At 35.9% G+C, this 25,360-nt stretch overlaps 1 protein-coding gene and 2 non-coding genes across 5 annotated transcripts in view; all 3 read right to left on the minus strand.

Moving 5' to 3' along the window:
* The window catches only part of Fto (FTO alpha-ketoglutarate dependent dioxygenase), a 371,520-nt gene that overhangs the window by 228,730 nt on the left and 117,430 nt on the right, over positions 1-25,360 (minus strand). For all 3 annotated transcript variants that reach the window (XM_015488487.2, XM_048792184.1, XM_048792185.1), the window contains exon 4: positions 14,898-15,041. In XM_015488487.2, coding sequence (XP_015343973.1) covers positions 14,898-15,041 — 144 coding nt within the window. The remainder of the gene's footprint in view (positions 1-14,897; positions 15,042-25,360) is intronic.
* On the minus strand, positions 1,744-1,850 carry LOC125613009. The gene has a single exon (XR_007343523.1). It is a non-coding gene; the product is annotated as a U6 spliceosomal RNA (small nuclear RNA).
* Positions 22,179-22,252, minus strand: Trnat-ugu. Its single transcript has one exon. It is a non-coding gene; the product is annotated as a tRNA-Thr (tRNA).

Here is a 25,360-nt window from a genome sequence, read left to right on the forward strand (position 1 = left end):
AGTTCTTGATGGAATATTTTTAGAATTGTCTGTATCTAATATAATCTGCAAACAGAGACCATTTTAGTATTACCTTTCTAATTTTAGTGTCTTTTATTTCTTTATCTTGCTTAACTGCTCTTTCTAGGACTTCTGTACTGTCAAATAAAAGTGGTAGAAGTGGGTATCTTTGTCTTTTTTGATACTGAATTTGGAAATTGTGTAGGTTTCTCAGAAATGACCTCTATTACACTGACATATATTCCATCTAAACATAACTTGCTGAATTTTTATCAAAGGATGCTGAACTTTGTCACCTGCTTTTTCTGCATCTCTTGCAATCATATGATTTTTGTCTTTTATTCTGTTAATGCGGTGTATAACAATTATGGATGTGCATATGTTGAACCATCTTGCACCCAAAGAGTAAGTCCCAATAAATTATAGTATATAATCCTTTTTTGGTGCTACCATATATAGATGGCTAAAACTTTGTTAAGGATTTTTACATCTATGTTCATCATATTTACTAGGTCTAATAATTATCTTACAGTGTCCTTCTTTGGTAAGGTATGAGAGTAAAAATGACCTCGTAACGTGAATTTGAAAGTGTTCTTTTTTTCTTCAATGTTTTAGAAGAGTTTGAGAAGAAGTGGCAATAATTTTTCTTTAAATGTTTGATAGCAAAGCTAGTGAAGCAATAAGTACATAGGCTTTTCTTTGGGAGGTTTTTGATTCAATATTGTTACTCATGATTTGCCTATTTAAATTTTTATTTCATCATTTTTCAGTTTTGATAGATTGTATATGTCTTGGAATGTATCCACTTGCTCTAGATCATCAAATTTATTGGCATAAAATTGTTCATTTTTAATCTCATAAGATCCTTTATACCCCCATGGTATAAATGGTGACATTCTGTTTTCATTTATAATTTTTCTTCTCCTTTTTCTTAGTCTAACTAAAGTTTTGCTAGATTTATCTTTCAAACAAATCATAATTTTACTCATATTTCCAATTGTTTTTCTCATTTAAACTATTTTTTCTTCCTTCTCTGTATCTTAGCTTCCTTCTGCTAACTCTGCAATTAGCTTGTTCTACTTTTTCTAGTTCCTTCGGGTATTAAGTTACATTGTTTATGTGAAGGATCTTTCTTTCTCCTTTAATATAGGTATTTATTGTGAAAAACTTTTGAGAAATTCTTTTGCTGCATCCCAAAAGTTGTGGTATGTTGTGTTTCCATTTTCATTTCTCTCAAAAATATCCATTTCCCTTTTCTTTTTTAACAAACTGATTGTTCAGGAGTGAGTTTTAAATTCACATATAATTGTAAATTTTACAATTTTCCTCTTGTTATTGATTCGTAGATTTATAACAATGTGTGGGGGGAATTAAAAAGATGCTAATTGTTTTCAACCTTCTTAAAATTATTAATACTTGTTTTGTGGCCCAATTTATTATTTAATCTGGAGAATGTTCTGTGTGCACTTGAAAAGAATACATACTCTTCTGCTGTTGGGTGGAATGTTCTATATATATATCTGTTAGGTCCCAGTTGTTCTATTGTGTCCAAGTCTGCTATTGCTTTATTGACTTCCTGTCTGGGTGACCTATCTATTGTTATAAGTTGGGTACTGAACTCACCCACTCTTTATTATATTACCATCTATTTCTCCCTTCAGTTCCATTAATATTGGCTTTATGCATTTAGGTGTTCAAGTGTTGGGTGAACATACATGTACAATTGTCATATGCTCTTTTATTTTCAATATGGAATGCTTCACAAATTTGCATGTCATTGTTGCACAGGGGCCATGCTAATCTTCTCTGAATCATTCCAGTTTTAGTAAATGTGCTGCCAAAGTGAGCAATGTCATATGCTCTTGATGAACTGACCTCCTTATCACTATATGATGACATTTTTTAATACACTGTGACAGTGTCTAACTTAAAGTCTATCTTGTCCAATGTAAGTAGAGCCACCTCTGCTCTTCTGGTTACCATTCACAGGGGGCATCTTTTCCTATGCATTCATTTTCAGTACATGTGTGTTCTTACCTAAGGTGAGTCTCTTTCAGGTAGCATATATAGTAGTCCACTCTTATTTGAAGTTTTGCTTTCCATAGTTTCATTTACCTGCTGTCAACCACAGTTCTACAACCACCCAACTATATCATCAAGGCTTGTTGATCCAGGATCATCTGAAGCCTATGATCTTCTTTCTAACATATCATCAGAGGGTCATTAGTAAGCCAAAGCCATGACACAATGCCTACATCCTTCACCTCGCCCTTCAGGTAGGCATTGCATCAGCTCACAAAAATCACAAGGGCAAGCACAGTGTATTTTGAAATAAGAAACAACGTTCACAAAACTTTTACTAAAGTGTAATTATAATTATTCTATTTTACTAGTTAATGCTGTTAATATCATACTAAGCTCGATTTATGAATTAAACTCTATCAGAAACATGTGTATATAGGGAAAAAACATTATATATTCAGGGTGTAGTACTATTCATGGTTTCAGGCACTCACTAGGGATCTTGAAACATATTCCCGGAGGATAAAAAGAAACTGATGTAGTTGGATTGTTTTTTTAAAATCCTTTCAGCCACTCTATGATGTTGGGTTGTAGAATATAATCCATTTACGTTTAACTCTTAATAAGGATCTACTATAGATCTAATATAGACATTTTGTTCATTGTTTTCTGACAGTTTTATACTTCATTTATTCCTTTCTTCCTTTCCTGTTCTCTTCCTTTGTGATGTGATGATGTTCTGTAGTGGTATGCTTTGTTTCCTTGGCCTTTACCCTTGGTATATCCTCTTTGCTTTCTTTGTGATCACTATGAAGCCTACACAAAATATTGTATATCTGCTTAAAGCTCATAATGACTTAACTTTGCAAATAAAAACTGCACTTAAAACATTTCTCTTCCCATTTTAATGTTATTGCTGTTGCAATTTACATTTTTATATGTTTTATATCCACTAACAAATTATTGTAACAACTATTCTATGAGAGTTTAAAGTATTTTATGCACAACTAGAGTACTTTGAGCATACTCTTACATTTGCCATGAGTTTTCTACTTTAGTTTTCATGTTATTAGTCCTTATTCCAATGGGAAGAGTTCCTTTAGCAATTCTTCTGGTAAGGTCGAATGCTGATGAACTTCTATAGCTTGTGTTTGTCTAGGAAAGTCTCCTTTATTTTTGAAGGAGAGCCTTGTCAGGTACAGTATTCTTAGTCAGTAGATTTTTTTTTTCCTTTCGTCACTTGGAACATATCATCTCACTACCTCCTGGTCTATAAATTTTCTGCTGAAAAAATCTACTGACAGTCTGATAGAAGTTCCCCTATATATGACAATGTGCTTCTGTCTTCCTTCTTTCAATTTTTTCTCCTTATCCCTGACTTAAAAACCTAGATTACAATATCTTGATGTTATACTTTAGATTTGAAAAGCTTCCCGAAAGTTTCTGTGTCAAATGCAATGCAATAATGTCCAGAAATAAGGCTTTTAGAGAATGATTGGACAGTGAGTGCTCTAACCTCATCGATGGATTAATCAATCTGATGGATTAATGACTTTAATGAATTATGGGTGGTAGCTGCAGGTAGGTGGGGTATGGTTGGACAAAGTGGATCCCTGGAGATATGCCCTTGGGAACTATTTCTTGCCCCTGGCCCCTTCCCACCACTACTTCCTAGCTGTTATGAGGTAAGAAGCTTCCCTGCCGCACATTCCCTTCTACCATGACGTTCTGCCTCACCTTGCACCCCCAGCAAAGCAGTCAGCTGACCATGGACTGAAACCTCTGAGAGAATAAACCAAAAATGCATCTTTCCTCTTTTAAATTGTTTGTCAGACATTTTCATCAGCAATGAAACCTAACCAATACACTTGGTAAGTACATCTTTTATCATTGTCTGAGATTGTTTGGCTTCCTGGACGTGAATATTCATTCCTCTCTTCAAATTTGAGAAGTGTCCTAATTCTTAAAAATCAAGGTTTCTGCTCTTTTTGTCTCTCTACTCCTTCTGGAACTCCCATAATGTATATATTAGTTCACTTGATGATCTCTCATAAGTCTCCTGGGTTTCTTTCACTTGTTTTCTTTGTTCCTTTGACTAATTTCACATGACTTATCTTGAAGCTCACTGATTCTTCTGCTTGGTCAAGTTGGCTGTGAAAGCTCTCTATGGAATTTTTAAGTTTATTTTGTTCTTCAGTGCCAGATTTTCTATTTGTTTATTTATTTTTTAATGGTGTATGTCTCTTTCTTGAAATTTTCAATTTGTTCCTATCATGTTTTCCTATTTTAGTTTAGCTGTCTATCAGTGATTTCTTGAAGCTCACAGTTATGTTTGAATATGAGGGGTTCCCAAAAAATTTCCAGTGAATGCAGGAAATCCAGAGGTAATATGATTAGATCATGAGAGGTGTGACCTAATCAGTCCATCCTAGTTTGAATGAACTGACTGGGTGGTAACTGTAAGTAGGTGGGGCATAGTTGGAGGACATAGGTGGGTCGCTGGAGGCGTGCCTTAGGTGCAAATTCCCTGTGCCTCTCTCCTCTCTTTCTCTGTGTCCACCCTTGCCATAAGCTGAGACAACTTCCTCTGCTGGGCCCTTCCCCCACAATGTGCAGCCTCACCTTGGGCCCAGAGCAATGGAGTCAGCCATGTATGGACTGAGATCTCCAAAACCATAACCCCCAAATAAACTTTTCCTTCTCTTGTTGTTCTAGTCAGGCATTTTGGTGACAGCAATGCAAAATCTAATTAAAATACTCACTGAATTTCAAGATAATAATTATAAATTCTTTGTTAAAGAGTTCATAGATTTGCATTTCTTTAGGGTCAATTACTGACATTTTACTTTGTCATATTGGTAAAATCATATTTCCTTGATTATTTGAGATACTTGTAGCATTGTGTTGATATCTAATAATCTGATAAAGCAGAAATTTCTTCTATTTTTCACCAGTCAGCCTATTTGGAGATTTTGTGTGGGACATCTGACAGGCTCCACATGTGTACTTGTTGTTAGGAGTCCTTGGGTGGGCTGGCCTAGTGCTTCCGTCAGTGGATACACTGGCCTAGCTGGGGCCTCAGAGACAAGCCTGGAACCTGGGTCTACTAGGCCTATGTCCTTAGTTTGTGAAATTTGCCTAAAGCTGGGGACTATAGGAGTGGGCTTGAAGCCTGGTATATGCCACTCTGAGACTAGAGGCAGTCCTAGCCCACAGGTCCATTGATCCAGGCCTGCTTCTTGTGTCCACAAGAGACTATGGCTGAAAGGGTCGGCCTGGAACTAGGGTTGATCTAGTGCCTGGGTCCTAGATTCTAGGCTTTGAGGGCTACTTGGTATATGGACCCCCCTGAGGCCGACCTGGACCCTGGGTCAGTAGAAGTGGGCCTAGTTTTGGGGTGAGCATGGAGCCTAGGTCTGTGGACACCTACCAAGAGACTAGTAGAGGCCAGTCTGGCATCATAGTTCATTGGGACAGACCTACTGTCAGGTCAACAACAAAGTCAAGTATTCCTTTCATTTTCCTTTCCCCCTGAGGAGGCTATCCCTCTCATACCTAAGCTATCTGGGAGAAGAAGGGGTAACAGAGCAATTTAGACTGTCTTTACTGCCCTCTCTAATGCATCTGTTACTTCTGTGCTCCACCCAGTGTTGTAATATCATCCTTTTAGTTCCTATGAATGTATTCTCATGTATAAACAATTGTTCAAATTGATTTTCTTTGAAAGGATAGGCACAAGAAAGCCTTACCCTGCCATCTTGCTTGAAGGTAAGGGATAATTTTTAAACTACTCTTCTAAATTGATATTTTCAAGGAATATTAAATGATAAGGAAAATGCTATAATATATAAAATCATTGGGAGGTAAACAGATACAAAACATTATGTATATTAATTTTCTAAAAAGAAACATACATAGTTAGCATGGTGGATCGCAAGCTCACAGTCAGCCTCCACAACTTAGCAAACCTGTGTCAAAATTATAAAAAAGAAGGGGCTGGGGATGTAGCTTGATAGGAGAACATCCCAGGTCAATTTCCAGTACAAAAAAAAAAAAAGTAAAGAAAAGAAAAAGGAATATATGTTACCAAGTATAAAAAGAAATGCTAAAAAAAATTAGACTAATTAGGTTTAAATAGTATTATCTGTTCTTTACATTATCCTATAGTGTGAAAATTCTCTACAATGAACATGAACCATATTTAATTAATTCCATGGTACACATTTTCTTCATTTTTAAAATCTCTGAAATTCACATACATCTTAAGACTGATGGCAAATTTAGCTAAATAGTATTGCACATATAGTAGTGAAAAAATAAAACAATAAATATTATTATGTTTTAAAGACACACATGGGGCTGAGGTTGTAGCTCAGTGCCTGCCATATGTGAGGAACTGGGTTAGATTCTCAGCACCACATATAAATAAATAAAAGTTTCATTGACAACTAAATAATTTTTTTAAGAAGATACAAATGGAAACGTACAGTGAAGGTATTCTTAGAAAAGAGGTATTCACTAATGGCTATGTACTGCCATTAGTGAAGGCAGTGAAAGTTTTGTTAATCTTGTAAAGGATAGGTACTATCTTTGTAAGATCTTGTAAATCTTCCCCCAAATGTAATTTTCCCTGACAGTAAAACCTTCTTCATAAAAATAAGTATGAGGCTGGAGGTGCAGAGCACTTGCCAAGCATGCATGAGGCCCTGGGTTCGATCCCTAGCACCACACACACACACACGCACACAAAAAAAAAGTATGGGGGAGAATATGAACTCAAGATACCCAGTTTTTTTTTTCTCTCTCTCCCCCTTTCTTTGAAAAATTAACTTTTGTGGAATGCTAGGTTTGTTGTTTTGTTTTAAAAAGAAAAGATTCTTGAGGTTAATAATTCATTTTTGCTTTTTAAATATGCAAAAAATCTTTAATCCAACTTTGGTGAGGGCTACCTCCCCGCTTGACTCTTCCAAACCTCAACTGTTCCCAAGAGACTGAAGAGCACAGATGAATGGGGAATGGAAAGATAAGAAGGGACAGAATTGGGGTTAACAGTTAAATGAATGAAGTAGTTTTCTTCATTTCCCCTTTTATATAGGCAAAGTCATGACTTCTGCCTACTGCTCCAGCGTAACGTGGGGACCACAACTTCCCAAAGTTAAAGGATGAACACTTACACCTTATTTCTGTTCCTTCATATACCTTCTCACCTTCCTCTTTACTCACTCTTACCTTACATCCAATTTTTTTTATTAGCAATTAAGGAATTAAGGAGGGTGGCTATGGTTTCAGGCTAATACTACAAAAACAAAAAAGGATAACAAACAAACAAACAAACCCCCAAATGTGTTGTTCAGTCCTTTTTCCACTGTATTATAGTGTGTCAAATAATACACAAAGGATATATAATCCAACTAAAATCCTTAATAATTCTTTTCCATAGCTCAAGCTTTTAGGAATTATGTTCTGTAGATAAGCAAAGAGACTATATTAAGACTGCTAGCCAATGGGAAGAATTCTGCCCATCCAACCCATGGATAAGATGCAGCCTTATCCCATTACAGTGTGAATCTAAAAAAAAATACAAAAGAACAAAAATATTTCACAATTCATAATACCATATCCACCCTCAGCAATACAGAAACCAACATTTGGTGTTTTCTTATAGAAGATTTAGAAAAGAATGTACACATCAATCTGGACACTATGTTGGAAAATTCTATGATGTCACATGATAACTTAGAATATATATAAGAAAATAAAGCACAGGTCACTAAGAAATGGGCTGCCTTGGAAGACTTTTAATTCTAAATATCTAAAAATATCAGGTAAAGGGCCATTTGTGGGGAGAAACTTCAACCTTTCCCAGTCAGGAAATTTTAAGGACAGAATTAATGTTCTCTTTTGTCTATATAGCTAAGATATATTGCCATAAAAATGAAAGAAAATCAATTTTTTGGTTTATTCACTCATTAGATGGACACCTGCTTATTAACCACCTACCATATTCAAAGTATCGTGTTAGTTGCTAGAGGGGATATAAAGGTAAAACAATCCTATTTCTTAGGGTTGAATAGAGGTTTCAGAAAACTCTAAGAAAGAGAACCATAAATGGTCCAAGTAAAAATGTAATCATCAAAGGAGCTCAATGAGAAAAAATCCCAGTATGCTCACTGTGCTAGAGAGGGTTTGAAGAAGCCAGTACTTATCAAGATATTAAAAAAAACATGACAAAATATCTGGTGACATAGAAATAGCACTATAGCATGCTGCTTCTATCAGTAAGAATTTAAAAAGCAATTATCAATTCCAGGGGGAGGCCAGAAAGTCATTGTTCAAATTCAAAGCAAGCCAACATGTGGCATAATTCTGAATCTTTAACTCGAACTGACACTTGCAACATTCCCCTTCAACTGACACGGGTTGATCCCTTCAGTAAATTACATCGTCTATTTATGGATCCAGTCACTCTCTCTGGTCTGCAATAAATAACGTATGCATTAGCATCATTAGGCAGCAGCTTTCAAAATTCAAAATCAACCTATAGAGAAAGTATGCTTGTCCAATCGAAATTACAGATCCATATGAAAAGTTATAAAACTCAACAACATCAAAGTAACAATATCCCTATCTTTCATATTAAAACTCCAGAGAGAGTATCTTTAAATTGGTTCTCAAGATAAGCAACTAAGAAGGCACATCTAGAAGTATATGTTAACTAGTAAATGAAGCTTTGGAAAATTGAGAGATACTGTAATGGAGCTAATTCCATTTTTCTTGATAGACAATCAACCAACAATAGTTAAACATGTTAGCTTAAGTCATAAAGCATAAACACATGTTTAAAAGCGACAGAGGTAATCAAAGAATAAAATGCAAATATAGAAAATGTAGTTACCTCTATGAAAGGAAACTCAGGGGTACATGGCAAGTTTTCTTTCCACTTTCCATTTTAGATCTTCCTTAACTCTTTGAATCAGATCTTCCTAGCACATGTATTATAAGACAATAATAATACTGACATGAAAAACTTTGCAGAGCATACTATTAAGTGAAATAAAAAGTACTATAGTGATATAGGCAGTAAAGTCCCATTTATGTTTAAAAAAGAGCATCCACAGATATGTATATATATGAACAGTGATCAAAAAGTTTTGAATTCTGGAGCATTTAGAATTTTCAGATGATGGATATTCAACTGGTAAAGTCTATGCAAATACTCCAATATCTGACAACCTCTGAAATCTGAAACCATCTGGTCCCAAGCATTTCAGATGAGGGATATTCAACCTGTAAACTGTGTTAATGCTTACAAAAAGATCAGATGGGAGAGTGAGCTAAAAGAGAACTTCCACGTTATTCTAAAAAGTTCCACACTGTCTGAATGAGAATATATTGGTATTCTCTATTGTTTGATTTTTTTTCCTCCATTTTTAAGAACTTGAATTCAAACACAAACTTCACCAGGTATGTTACCTTGATCAAGGTATACACCTCTTTAAGCCTCACTTTCTATCTTTAAAAGAGTTTTATTGAGATCTAATTGATATACCATACAATTCACTCACACTGGCTTCTATCACAGTGCCTGGCTCTAACCAAACACACATCCCATTTATTTCAGGTAAATTTCAAAACAAAGATGGTATAAAGATTTGATCTGATCAGAAATGAGCTAAAACCCTAGATATGAAGAAAGTATAAGAAAGAAGTAAATCCTTTCAAGGGCAGAACACAGAGTCCTATCCTTCGAGCATATTCCATAGGTCCAGGCCCTCCCTGGAGTTCTACGGAATCCCAGAAACCCAGGGAGCAAGTTCAAAAGCACAAGTTTGAAAGCATCAGCATTTGAGCACATATTTTAGAGTGAAAGTTTCAGGAGGAGAGATATATCCTCACCCCTGCGAAAAACTGAATAGCAAGAAGCAAATCTTGCAGTTTCCGGGAAGATAAGAAGAACACCACAAGTTCATATTGGACAAGCAGCTGAAACTATACTGTCATGTTTCTACTTTTCAAAGTGAAAATAAACATGACAGGTGCTCATTTGCTGTTCAAGCACTTTCCACTTAAATGGCAATTCCTCAAGCTTACTGACTGCAGCCTGAAGTTATAATTTATTACCATTTCTGTGTTATTCCCTTGCCTCGGCAGAAAGCAGAACATAGCACCTACATTTCAAGACCCAGGAGAGGTAATAAAGTATAATTATTTTGAATTTATGATTAAGCCATAAATTATATGCACTTTTTATTTCAGTTGGTCAGTCAGAGGTTGGGGGAGGAAGGCAATGGGGTCAGAGGAAGGCGTAACAAAAGCCTTTTCCTTTGAATAAAATGTCTAAATCAGGGCAGGATTGAGGGACACCTGGAGGATTTACAAAGATACCACAGTCTCCAAGTTAAGTCCCCAGGGAGCCCTGGTTAAGAGACTTTTAACTCCTAGAAGCCTCTGTTCTTCCTGCCCACAGGGCTACAGACTTCAACTAGAGTGCCCATGTTGACTCGAAAAATAGAAGCAGAGCACAGTTTCAGGTTATACCACATCAAACACTCACTGTGCTCTGGGTCTTGCTGCCTCTAAGCCATATGTATTTCATGGAAGGTGAAACTAATCTATACGAAACTACTGACCAGACTGTCTAAGTAGTCAGCCTTACCCCAAATAACTCTTCTTATTAATAACCACAGAACTCTGATTCAACAGTGGCCAGAAGTTAGCGTTTCCTACCACCAAGAGGCAATTGGTGAGATTTCCCTTTCTTGTAGTCCCTTATGTGGCTATGGAACCCTAAGTATGGGGCAATGAGGTGCAAAGCTGACAAAGCTCAGGGCATGAAGCAAGAGAAGAACATGGCATTCAGCACTCTTCTGTCACCTACTGGCCTCATTGGTTCCCCAATACGCCATGGCCCAGGTCCCAATCTTTGTCATGAGTTCCCATGTTCAAATGTAGCTTGCAAAGCAGGGTCCCACGTACATTTTTATTTGGATTCACAAAAGAACTCTGGGAAGGAAGTCTCACGAAGCACTCAGTTTACAGTAGAGGCAGAAACTCAGAGATGCTAATAATCCAGTACCAATACACAGCACAGTGCATCTGGAACCGTCACCTGACAGAAAATTCTATAGCCTTTTCATTATTCTACTCTAAAGAGTTGGGGAAGTAAAGCAAAACCAAAACAGAAGTGCTCTACATTGCTTTTTTTTTTTTTTTTTTCTGTTTTCACAGTGGATTTTTTTCTTGGCAACTGAAGCTTTGAAATAGCTGTTTGTCATAGTAACAACAGGTAGATATTAAAACATAAATGGAAGTGAAATTTAGCTGGGTTTAAATAAATAAAAATAAAGAGAATAGAGAGAAAAGTCCTGAGGAGTGACTTGCAAAAAAAAAAAAAAGAAAGAAATTATACATAAAGGGGGACCAAAGGGGGTTTGCCCCAAATGTTTACCTACCACTCACCTTTGTCCCGGAACATCCCACCTTCACACCCAGCTCCTGGTTAATGAACTTAATTTGGTTGATGTCCCTTGAACTGTATAATCTGTTCCACAAAAAACAAACTCAGTTTGTCTCCAACCTACTTTTAAGTCCCTGACTCCCTGGTTACATGCAGTCTATGGAAAACATCTGTGGCAAAGTAAATCATCCTACCCTGAGAAAGACCAGAATGTGCCTTTTTTTTTTTTTCTTTAAGTGTGTTTTGAAGTCCTGGTTGGAAAATTAGTGAAAATTGTAAATCTGTTTGCAAATCTGGTCATGTCCAACTCTGAGATTAGGGCAAAGATTCCAATTTAAAAGTAAAACCGTGACAACCCCAGTTAAGCGTGTCCTCAGGCACTGCCAGCAGGGCCTTCACTCACTTCCACGGGCAGTGGATTTATTACAGGCACCCGACACGTTCCCCATCAGACACCCCTGGAGTATTTACTTGAGACAGCAGGGTTCAGTCTGCACTTCCTCTGCAGACCAATATATTATTATAAATTGAGCTAAACTGTTTCCTTTTCATAAGTGCTATGAAGTTCAGATTTCAGATATCAGCACAGGGCTGAGGGACTTCTTGCTATTTGGATTTCAAAAAGCAAAGAGAAAAGGCAGTGTTTGGACTACAGTTGCTTTTATTTTTGTTTCTTATTTTTTTTTAGCAGAACATGGAGGAAAATTAATTTTAGAAGACAAACATGACGTCTTAATAAGAAAATACATTCTAAATGCAGACATTGGAGTACACTGTGCCTGCCACAGCTCAGGAAGAAACCAACTATTTCACCTGTATCTGAAGGCAAGAGCTGGGAAAGCTGGAGTAGATTTTATAACTTGTATATCACCTCCTATAAACTAACACTAATTTCTCCTGTTTATCACCTAAAGAGACCCAATATATAAAAATGTATATTTCTTAGAACATGCAAATTTTTAAAAATGCAATTATTTAATATTTTCATTATTAATGCAGTTCTTAAACTCTAAGAAAAATATAAATTTAAGAAGAAATGGAAAGAAAGAAACCTACAGAACATCATCATCTTCTCTTCCCTTCCTGAAAAGCCACTAGGTGAGGCAGAGGCATGGTGCTGAGGTGGGTAGAAGGGAGCCAGGGAGCAGGGGTCAGTCCTTGAATGGGGTGAGAAGGGCATCCATGTGGTGGGAGGATGGTGGCCTGATGTGAAGTGTCAGACCCCAAGTGGGACAAAATGACAAGTTCCAGCATTCGATTTCTTCTTTTGCAATAACAGCTAATAGTTGCTTCTGAACTCCCCAGTGAATGCGGCTGTTATTCACATTACCACTATAATTACAGATGTGCACATGTACTAAAAAAAGACTAAAAAGGAGTATACTAAATCACACATGAAAATTTTGACATTCTTCTTTCATTTTAAATAGTTAAGTGTTTCCTCTCACTGCTTCTTTTTTAATCAGAGGGGTACATGTAAGATGTTAGTAAACATAAAAGCTAAACTTTTACAAGATACTTATTTTTATACAAAGAAACAATTAATGAAGCTATTTTAAAAGGAATCATTATGGCTCTAATCTCCTTAGAGATGCAAATTACTAACATAAACTACTGAACAAAGGGAAATAATATATTTACTTTAACATCCATAAAGAGTCAAGCCAAATATCCAAATTTGTGTAGTACATTAAAAAAAAAAAATGAAACAATAATCTATTTACATTTGGCCATGGGACAGAAACTTCAGAAGAGAAACTTAGTTCCTGAGGACAGACAGGAGAGGAGGAGGAAAAGAGATGACCTTAACATTAAAAATTTTCCAGACCAAGATTTCAGTGTATTGAGTCAGTCAAAATGGTCCCATTTAGAGTACAAAGAGCACTGCATATGGATGCAGCCTGCAACCATCCTAGTCCCTCTTCTGCTTCTTACTAATGGAGTGACCTTGGGCAAATTACTTAAGAAAAGAACTGCCACCTTCCTCGGGATGACTGGAGACTGAGATTGCTTATAAAAACTGATCTGTAAACTGCAATGTAACATGAAAATGGAAAAGCAGAGATTAAAACCAGTGTTCAACCAAAGTAGGAATCACCACCTCGTGAGAAGAATTTAAGAGGTAAAGGGATACAGCATTAAGTACCATTAACTCATGCTGTGTGAAAGAATCTCTACATAATCACCTTCCAATCCTCCTACACACATTCAGGAAAAAGTCCTACACTGGTACCAGTACATAATTAACACTTCTCTAACAGTTACTAAACTCCCTTTTTAACAAAGACAGAACAGGACTCAGACTTGAGATCTCCAGCAAAGAAAAGCAGCAGGCACTTAATACTGCTTTAGGTTCTCTATTTTTATATTTATGAAATCCTTCTAGTTATGCCAAGTGATATGTGCTTTCCATTTAAAACAGTGATATAAAATCTCCTTCTAAAATCAATTTATTTGGGTGAAAGAAAAAATAGCTTATTTAGAGAGAAATAATGCATTAAAAGAAAAAGTACAAGTAGCAGGTGGATATGGCAAGAACCTGGAAGTTGATGTGCAAGGAACTGAAATTTGGAAAATGGTAAAGAGATATTCCAAACCCTGAAAGCAAGGATCAAGATTTATGCATCTCCAATATCTCTCCACAACCTTACCCAGTAGCCAATACCCAACTAACTGGGAGTTGATTCTTATCATAAACACTGGGCTTGAGCCCTGGTTCTTCCTACCTCCAAAGTCAATGTATCAGTAAATTTCTCCAGGCAGAGAGGAGTGAGATAAACTTTGAATAATAAGAAGCTAGAATCAAGGAGAGAATAAAACCCTGAGAAGCTTTGTGAGTAAAAATGGATATCTGCACACTGAGCACTGGAACACAGAGACCCACCAAAAAAAAGAGCATCCCAAAAATGTCAAGTAAAGCAGCAAAAAACAAAGCCCATCGAACCCCATAGGTTCACTTAGCCTAACCCACAGCTGAAATATTATTTGCCAAAGAACTAAATGACAAGTGGAAAGAAAGACCCTGTAGTCCCACTAGATATCCCTGAGAAGAAATTAACTACAACACTAGAAAAAATCTTCTCAGTCCTAAAATCTCAGACAGGGGACTGTTTTTAAAAGTCATAGTAATAAGTTGATTTGGATGACTTACCACCTCTGATGAAGAATCCTGAAAACTGTTTAGCACATTTGAAAACTACAAATATGCTAAACAATTGAAATAAAAAGAAGAGCAACTTTTCAAAACTGAGCAGTGCTGTTAAAAAAACACACTTGATATATGTTCTCATAGGAAAGTTTCATTATTAATTCAAAATACTAACATTAAAAATTTTACTTCAAAAGACACATTCTAAATATACACCTAATAATCTACACTTAGACTAGAGTGTAAATATAAGTTTGAGTCTAAGATTACCAAGCATAAAATAGCAGTCTCCTTGGTGAAGGGGAATTGCCAAACCAGGTGTCTCTATGTCCCACGAGATCTTAAAACCAACATGCCAAGTATCAGGATCTCTGCCTTCGAAATTAGAATCATCATCACTCTCATCTTCAGAACCTGTTAAAAAGAGGAGAAAATGATCAGGAAAAAATATATATATGTTTAATCTAAACTTCTGAGCTTTACAATCATTATCTTAAAAATAATTAAATTTTTATAGAATATGGTTATTAATGAAGTACATACATTTTGTTCATATTTTTAAAGAAACATTCTACAATATTTTCAGCATGACATTTGTTTTTCATCAAAAAACTTTAAATAAAATAATGAGGAAATAACCACTGATATTCAGGGAGACAAACTCTTATTTGTTTAATTTAAAGCAAGTAAGTTAGTAAATCTGATAAAGGGATATTTTTTTAGGAAGATTTTAATTACCAAAATTAATTCCAGAAAAAGCAGAAGAGCTAAACAAACCATAGAAGGTAGTGGAAAGTGTCAAAGAACTCTCTCTCAGGGAAACACAGGCCAAGACAGTTTCAAAGAATTCACTGCTAAACAATTAAGGAATGGGTAATTTCAATGGCATTTAAATTGTTTAAGAGCAGAGGAAAATGAAAGCTTCCAAATTCATTTTGTGGAAATAAAATAATATGTATCAAAACTCATAAGGAAAACACACACCTACCAAAACTGATCTCACACCCGAAAATCAACGTAAAATTTCCAAATATTAGAAAATAGCATCCAAAGCTAGCAACATATTAAAAGAATAAAATCCCAATACTAAGTAAAACTTACTTTGGGAATAGAATGATAGCTAAATAGCTAAAAACTTAGACTTAAAATTCATCATATTCATAGATGGAAACAAAACAAAACAAATTATGAGTTATCACTCCGGTAACAAAAATAATTGATAAAATACAATAGCCTTTCACGATGAAAATCTCAATAAAATAAGAATAGATGGATATTTTTTGACCATGATAAAATATAGCTCTGTCTCAATCCCAAAGCCAGCACAATACTGTAATAGAGAAACATCAGGAACATTGCCAAAGTACAGAACTAGACCCATCATTATTCTAAAGGAATGGCCAACATGATGGTACCTTCTGAAACTGCCTAACAGAGCAGCCCTATTTAGACAAAATAAGAGATATATGCTGGCAGGGCATGGTGGTTCATGCCTATAATCCCAATGGCTTGGGAGGATGAGGCAGGAATATTACAAGTTCAAGGCCAGACTCAGCAATTTAGTAAGAACCTGCCTCAAATTCAAAAACAAAAAGGGCTGGTAATATAGTTCAGTGGTCAAGCATTCCTGGATTAAATCCCCAGTACCAAAATAAAATAAAATATGCTAGGTACAAAGTCAAATCACATAATTAGTAAATTCAAAAATATAAACAAACACCTCACTTATAAAAAACATCTATAGAAATATCGAGTAAGATTCTTATGTTAATGTTACTAAAGAGCAAAAAAGAAGATTTAAACAGATGTAAAGATACACTATATTCTAGGAAAATAAGGCAGAACATTGTGAAAAAGTCAGTTCTCCCTAAATATCTACCTGTTTGTTTGTTTGTTTGTTTGCCAGAGATGGAACCCAGGGCTTCTTGCATACTAAGTTTGCATACTACCACTAAGCCACAACTCCACACCTTTTTGTTTTGTTTTGTTTTTTTAATTTTGAGGGGAGGTCTCACCAAATTGCCCCACCTAACCTCAAACGTGTGATCTTCCTGCCTCAGCCTCTCAAGTAGCTGGGATTATAGATATGGGCCACCACACTGGCTTAAATCTATCTTCATATTAGACTTAATCAAAAGAAAGATCAACAAGATAGTGTTTTAGGTGAGTGGGGTTAGTAACTAGACAAGATGGTTCTATAATACAGTAGTCCCTTCTCTTCCACAGGAGATATACTTCAATGCTCCAGTGTTTACCTAAAACCATGGGTAGTACTAAATCCTGTATATACTGGTTTTTTTTCTATATATACATGTCTATGATAAAATATAATTTATAAATTAGTCATAGTAGGAAATTGAAATAATATAATATAATAAAATGTATATGAATGTGCTCTCTTTATATCCCAAAATATCTAATCATATTTTCACCTTTTCACTAAGGAAGCACTTGATGCTTTTTTTTGACATGTCCAAATTGTCAGTATCACTATTCTTGTGTGTTGGGGTCATTAGTAAGTAAAACAAGTGTCACTTGAATAGAAACACTTCACTATAGGGAAGCTGATGTGACAACAGAGCCAGTAAGTGACTAATGAGCAGGTGTCGTACACAGCTGGACACAGGGACCACTTGCATCCTGGGTTGGATAGAGTGCACAGCATGAGACTGCTTCATGCTATTCAGAGAAAGGGGATGCAAATTGTGAATTATTTCTGGAATCTTCCTTCAGTAGTTTCAGACAACAGTTCACTGTAGGTAACTAAAACCACAGAAACTGAACTGCAAGTAAGGAGGGACTACTGTATACATGGAAATATAAACAAGTGAAAATAGCCAACGGATGTTTGTCTTAATATATAGAATTCCTACACATTGACAGGATTAGGTTCAGCAGGAAAATGGACAAATGTTATGAAGACAGAAATTATAAGGGAATCAAAACTACAGGCTGAAGGTGTAGTTCAGTGGTGCAGCATTTGCCTAGCACATGCAAGACCCCTGGGTTGAACCTAAGCACCACCCCCCCATAGACATACAAGAAAATAAAACAAGCTCATAATACATTTAAAAAGATGTTTCAATTCATTCATATAAAAGAAATGCAAATTAATCCACAAGAGCTATTTTTTACCTATCAAATCAAAAAAGACTTTGTGCCTTTGTTGTTTTTTTTCACACTTTAAAAAATACAGTTAGTAAGACTGTAGCAAAATGGCACACTCACATTCTGTAGAGGTCAATTTTACAATTCATATGAAAATTACAAAAAAGCACAAAAGCCTTTGTCCCTTATAAAATTCCACTTTTGGGCTGGGGCCATAGCTCAGTGGCAGAGCGCTTGCCTAGCATGCGTGAGGAACTGGGTTTGATCCACAGCACCACATTAAAAAATAAACAAATAAAATAAAGGCATTCCATTCATCTACAACTACCAAAAATTTTTTTTAAAATAATTTCACTTTAAAAAATACACACTAAAATTCCTACTTTCAGAGGTTGTTAAATAATAAATAGTGCTTGCATATTATTTATTATAGCACTGTTTATTTATTGTACTAGTTTATAAGAACAAAAGATGAGAAACAGTTTAAATGTCCATCAAAGGTTTCTGGTTAAATAAATTATGCTATGTCCAGACAATGAAATATTATGTAGCCACTAATAATAGTATGACTAAATGTTGATATGGAATTAATATATTTTTAAGAAAAAAAACTAAATGACTATAATTTGTATAAAAAACACAGTGCATATATTTCTGGAAGGATACTCAGGAATGATTTTTCTGGGAAACAAGAGCAGAAGACACACATTGAAGAGGTAGAAGGTGAACATTACAATTGTCTATACTCAGTCTTGCAGGAATGGCCCAACCTAAAAACTTTTTTAAGTCCATCAAAAAAGTTGAGCACTTGCTAGATACTAAGCACTGTTCCAAGAACTTGGGACATAGATGACTGAAATAAAGAGCTATGTCCCCATGAAGCCCTCCTTCTACTGGAACTATAAATAAGGGTCAGTGATTACTATTAAGGGGACATTTAAAATTTAAATTCCATCAGACTTGAAACTGCTCTACTAGACTTTGGTCTTCAAGAGAAAGGTCTCTGCTTCTATTTCATCGAAATTTAGAGCCCTAGTGATTGGCACATCGAAGGCATTCAATGAACACTGGTACTAACTGCTTGCTTTAAACAAAATGTTCTTTCAATTCCACCATTCACAGTCCTTACTAAGTTAAGACCGCAGATAAGAAAATATGAAAATACTTCAAACTAAAGAACAAAATAAAGCACAACACTGCTGTTAAACTAGTACAAGCCTCAACTCTAAAGTGGTTTAGAGGGAGGTTCAACAAGGGTTAGAATGCTTAGAGCAGAATTCAAGGAGAAGGTGAATCCTGAAAGACAAGAGTGTTTAGATTGGCAGAGGGTATTGTAATAAGTAATGAGAGAAGACAAGATGATGCTAAGTTTTGTGCAGTTAAAATGAATAATAAAGCATGTTTTATTTAGGCTAAGTCATGTACACGTCACATATAAACACCACATAAACAATCCAAAAGTACATGCACCCCAATAGACAGACTCCCTAGATTCTGAACATACTACTCTAGAGTAATGTTTATAAGGGCCAAAAGCACTAAAGGAAAGTAGGGGGAAAGTGGAATTCCCCTTTATGACTATTCATTCACATTACTTTGAGCTAAAGCATGATGAAAAAGTACAGACCAGAAAATCCAAGTTTCATGGGTCCCTGCAAGAGAGGAATGCTGCTGAATGACTTTTTTTTTTTTTTTAAGAATTTTTAATATTTATTTTTTAGTTTTCGGCGGACACAACATCTTTGTTTGTATGTGGTGCTGAGGATCGAACCCGGGCCGCACGCATGCCAGGCGAGCGCGCTACCACTTGAGCCACATCCCCAGCCCGTGCTGAATGACTTTTAAGGACACATCCTACTGTGGGTATTCTTCAGTTTGAATCTAAAATCTAATGCTGCCATATTAATAGAATCGCATCCTTTTTCATATTTGTTCTTCTTTCTAAGACATTTTTTTTCCTCAAGAACTTTAGTATCTTTTAATTAGATACTTTCTTTAAAAATATCGTCATATAATAAAAAGGTCCAAAGCCATCTCCTATGTTAACTCCAAAAATATTTTTAAAAGAATCCTCTGGGGGCTGGGGTTGTAGCTCAGTGGAATAGCAATGGCCTAGCATGTGTGAGGCACTGGGTTCAATTCTCAGCACCACATATAAATAAATAAAATAAAAGTTCACTGACAACTAAAGATATATATATATATATATATATTTTTTTTTTTTTTTAAAAAGAGGGCTGAGTTGTGACTCAGTGGTAGAGCACTTACCTAACATGTTCGAGGCCCTAGGTTCAATATTCAGCACCACATAAAAATAAATAAATTAAATAAAGGTATTGTGTCCAACTACAACTAAAAAATAAATATTAAAAAAAAGGATCCTCTGGATTAGAGATGACAAACACCTTACACATTAGGGGACATAGTTGATTTGTTGGTTGTAAGTTTTTTGAGCTCTAGTAGAGAAGGATTTCAAAACTTTCTCCAGGGTTAGGAGGAAAGAGTGGTATAATCAATTACTGGTGTCCATCATGGACACTAAAAGGGTCCATGGCAGTATCTGCACTACACAGTTGCTGTCCATGTCTGATGGCATTCTTCAGGCAGTTCCTTTTTATATATAACACACAGTTACAAATAGTGTTATGCATAGCACTCGAAAATACCAGAATTTGTTAAACTTGAGACTGCAAAGCAGAACAGAACTCACAAAGGTATGTAGCTTTACTTGTTCTGTATTTCCTTAAGAAATCTAAATTGGTGGCAACTGATAAAAGTACTTTGCATAAAAATCCAAATTCCCAGCTCTTTTTGAATTATAAGATCTGGCATTCATGAACCAGCCACAAATGGCTATAGGTGAGAAGAAGCTGCCCCCTTCAGACAAGGCACTCTGTCCTCAATCAGCAAATGCACTTTACTCATCTGTGGTCCCTGCCTGCACCCTACAGAAACATCTGTGAACCTGCTCTGGAGCTGGGACACAGAGCCCACAGGCACACTGGGCCTATGACCTGCTTTTATCAATAAAGTTTAACTGGAACATAGTCATGCTCACTCTTTTACATACTGTGGCTGTTTTCCCACATGACAGCAAAGGTTGAGTAGCTAAAACATAAACTACAAGACCTACAATACTGAAAATATTTATTATTCACCCCTTTACAGAAAACACTTGCCAATCTCTTCAAGTCTTGATGTTTATAATTAACGTGAAAGCTGAGGCCAAATAATGGTGTAATGTTACTAATAACACCATAAAACATAATAAAAAATTAATGCTAAAATTAGTAGATACCCAGATCAATTTAGCAAAAGAATAGTGATCTGAGAAATCATGTTTTTATTTGTCAGACTCCAAGGCCCAAATAACAATGGATATAGCAAATGACACAAGAAAAACAAATATTTCAATGATAACTTTAAAAATAAATGATTCTTCAAACTACATAGTCAGGGGGTTTTAGGCGGTTTTAACACCACTGAGTATGGATTTTCTAGTCAGTGGCTATCTTTAGAGGCTAACGGGCTGGTTGACTACTTTCCCTCTCATTTTCATCTTGGCACTCTTCTCAATCTGGCACCAATAAAGTCTGAATGACAATCAGAGACAGCAATTGCAATCAGTGTTTCCCGATGTCTCCCATAAATCCAGCACCTTTGAAATGTGCTCATTAAAATGATGTTTTGTTGAGGGTTTTCCCCCCTTGGGCTCCATAGGAAGGAGAGAAGTTGTAGGTCTGATAAATTTTTTATTACGTAAGTATAGTGCTGCTCACTTTCTCAGTGAAATCAACTTGTAATTATCTATAGCAACTGCAACTGATTACTCTTGCCCCATGTTATTTTGGAAACAAGCAGAGGGAATGGGTCCCTGCTTGCCTTTAAGCCTCAGTAAAATTGGAAGGATTTTAAGTGGCTCAGTGTATTTAGTACATTCCCAGCTCCCATTAACCAAACTGTTAGAGAAGTAAATGATGTGACAAAATACAAAAGAACACGAAGTTTTCAAGTCCAGTTTAAAATGTCCAGAACTTCCCAAAGAGAAAATAGTTTAAATCTTTTATGCTAACTAGTTTCTGAGGGAAAAAATGTATTCAATTTAATTAAGGATACATGCCATCCAATATTTGGTTTACATTTATAAAGTTATATGCAACCAGTTATAGAGGAAAACAAAGACAGAAGCCATAGCATGACAGTAGAGGTTACAATGCTAATCAAATAAGATATATTACAAAAAAAGTGTACCATATTTAACAATATGCTTAAGTGAAACTGTATGTCAATACAGTATAATCTCTCTCTTATATAAGTATACATTCATCACAAATTTTGGTCCATTTCTTGACCCTTTCTTGGTCAAGAGCTAAGACTTCTAAGACTCTATTTTACAATTATATTCTCTATTTCCTTTTCGGATCTTTTTTTTTTTTTTTTTTTTTGTGATGCTGGGGATTGAACCCAGGGCCTTGTGCATACAAGGCAAGCACTCTACCAACTGAGCTACATCCCCAGCCCTCTCTATTTCCTTGATTCCATACCCTGAGGGGTTTACACAGCAATCCTTTCCTATCCATGTTCCAGATCTGGAAGCAAGAGAAACTCAAAAGTTAAAGGTTGCCCAGCTGGTAGACACCATTAGGCTCAGCCTAATGCTGTCTTCTTGGCCAGTACTAATCTGTTACAGTCCATTGTCTGGGATGGGGTCTATTTTAAAAACTGGAGGGAGACAGAAGGTAAAAGAGAAAGATGAAAGGTTGAGAAGACACATTAGAAGAAAAAATGGCATGGTGTGTGTACAAAAACAGAATCAATTATGGATTGCAAGTGGGCCACATGAAGAACATGGATTCATAGGAGAAGATGCTGGAAAAGAGGGAGAGACCAGGACATGGAGGATTTGGGGAACCACAGTAAGGAATCTGGATTTATACAGAAAGCCACAGACACTGGAGACTTTCTCACAGGTCACATCTGCTTTTGAGAATGATCTCTGGGGAAAGCCCAAACTTCATGGGCAGACTTGGTGTGCTTTTTTTCTGGACCAGTTCCCAAAGCAATGGCAAATGGGTTGTGCATAAGCTGGAGAGCACTGAGGAAGCACTTAGAACAACTATATCCCTAAGCTAGAAAGGGTACCCAAGGAGAAGGCTCCCTACCGAAATTCTACAATTTATACAATGCTTTCCTTGATGGACTAAGATCGAAAAGGAGAGAAGCCTGCTGCTGATACAGTATATACTTCTTTCTCAGCTACCCAAGAATGAGTGGTCTGAAGAAATGCAGAGAATTTAGAAAAGTTTGAAGGGGGAAAAAATATCAATCCCAACTCAGACTCTATAACAAGAAGCTGCTTTCAGCTGCCTGGAAACAGGCAATTCAGGACAAATGAAGTCCCTTGACAGAGATAAATTGTAAAATTAATTATAAGTTTTCTGGGATTTTAGGCGAAATATTGAAAACTCTTTATGGAAAAAAAAATCTAAAGCCCTTCAACATGATGTCTGGCTCTGTCAGTTTTCAGTTTAAGCATTTGGGATAAAAAAATGTAAGATAAAAATATTCACATATATAGGAGAACCTCATTACATCACGTTTCATGGACTTAGGGGGAAAAGTGAAGTGAGAAAGGAGAGAAAAATTGCTTTGAGGGCCCCTGGCTAAAGCTTCAAAATCACATTAGATGAAGTCAAATATAAAATAAGGAAAAGAAGCAGTGACACTTTTCAAACAATACATTCTCCAAACCAGAGCTTATGAGGTTCCTTGGGCCCCAGGAAGGTGCAAAGGGAATGATGGAGACCTACAGGAAACCTGGACACTATAAATAACACTAAAGACCAGACCACGCTGGGTGAATCAAGATGATAATTATTTATTCATCCACCTTCACACAAAACTTTACCCGGAGTTCAAAGTACATATCCAAGGCCCAGTTTCCCTCAATCCCACTTCTTACAAAAAGGAAGACCATGGCCACAAAACACAAGGGCAGTCATTTGGAAGCCAGGAGCTAAAGAAAAGCCAAAAAATAAAAGGGATGACATTGGAAACTGGTTATATCATTATTGTTAAAACAAGGTCCACCTGAATCCAGTGAAATATCCTAGTATTGAGAAAATTCCTTACCTTTTAAAATTAAGTTTCTTTAGGTCCAGTTGTTTGCTACCAACAGAATCCTAAAACTGAAAGGAGATTACAGTTGCAGAAATCAAGAGTTACTAGCTAGTGTCTACACTGTAGCCCAGTAGTACAAACTCCTCAAGAACAACAAAGACTTTCTGACTTTGGACACCAAATACTCATTTTCTGTTCTATGAGCATATAAAGAGGCATCAAGATGCAAATCATGCCTCAGTGAGCTTCCAATTTAATTCAAATGTGAATAAACATGATCTAGTTTTAGAAATTGGGACAGTATTTATTTTTTATTTATAATTATTTATTTAGTATTTATTAGGGAGAAGTAGACACTAGAAGAAAAGACTTCTGAGATGTGTGTATGTTTTATTTCTTAATAGGAGAGCTAGGTACACAGATATGTTCACTTAGTAGCAATATACCAAGCTGAATATTTATGGCTTATAGGTCAATAATTTTTAAAAACTAAATAGACAGATTAGACGATTTCTCTTACAGAATCTACTGAAATATTCAAAAAGATTGAAAATAAAGGAATAAGTAAGAAAAGAGAAGATTCAACAACCAAATCATATGGATTCCAGAGAGAAGAGAAAATTGGGAAGGAAAAATATTTGACAAAGTAACTCAAGAAAATGTTCCACAATTGAAGCACATGTGTTTCCAGATTGAAAAGCCTACAAAATGCCAGCATAATACATGAAAAATATCACTGCAATGTTGTAAAACATTAGGAAAAAAATCCCCAAAAAAACTGATATAAAAGATGAAGAAAAGTCAGAATCCTCGATAGGAGTAAGATAAACAATAGTAGTGCCATGTCCTCAAAATTCTGAAGAAAAATTATTTCCCACCAAGATTTCCAAACTCAAAGTCTATACATATGTCAAGGTAAAAATAATTCAAAATATACATGACCTCAAAAATTTCCTCCTAAGAACTTTTTCTCAAGAGTGACTGGAGGACATACTCCACCAAAATAAAGAAACACAGAAGGAAAGAGAACGACAGGGAATGCAAGAGTCTGAAGAACCCATAAGAGAGAAGCGAAAAGAAACCTATGGGTTATAAAGAAGAGATATTTAAAAGGGACTGCTGTCCATCCGGCAGAGAAGGCAATCAGTCATGACCAGACAGATGAGACGATTCTGGAAGACATTTCTCCAAGACAACAAATCAACAAAATATCTAACTGTTCTGAAGCTCTTGAGAGGAGATTCAGATGACTAGTAGAGAGTCTGGGATTTAAGTGGTCCTAAGTACATCAGAAACTAAAAAACAGACAAAAAGCAAGACCAGTATTAACAGAAGAAGAAATTGCAAGTTGGCAAGAAAAGATCAACTGGTCACAAACTATTACAAGCTCAGAACAGCATGTACATGCACATGAAGGCTGAATGCCAATACAATCAAAATTATAAAATATTTGCAATAAGAATAGAAGGAAATCAGAAGAGTGTGCATGCACAGACAGGGAGAGA

This window comes from Marmota marmota, unplaced genomic scaffold, assembly GCF_001458135.2.
Source record: "Marmota marmota marmota unplaced genomic scaffold, marMar, whole genome shotgun sequence".
Taxonomy (NCBI): Eukaryota; Metazoa; Chordata; class Mammalia; order Rodentia; family Sciuridae; genus Marmota; species Marmota marmota.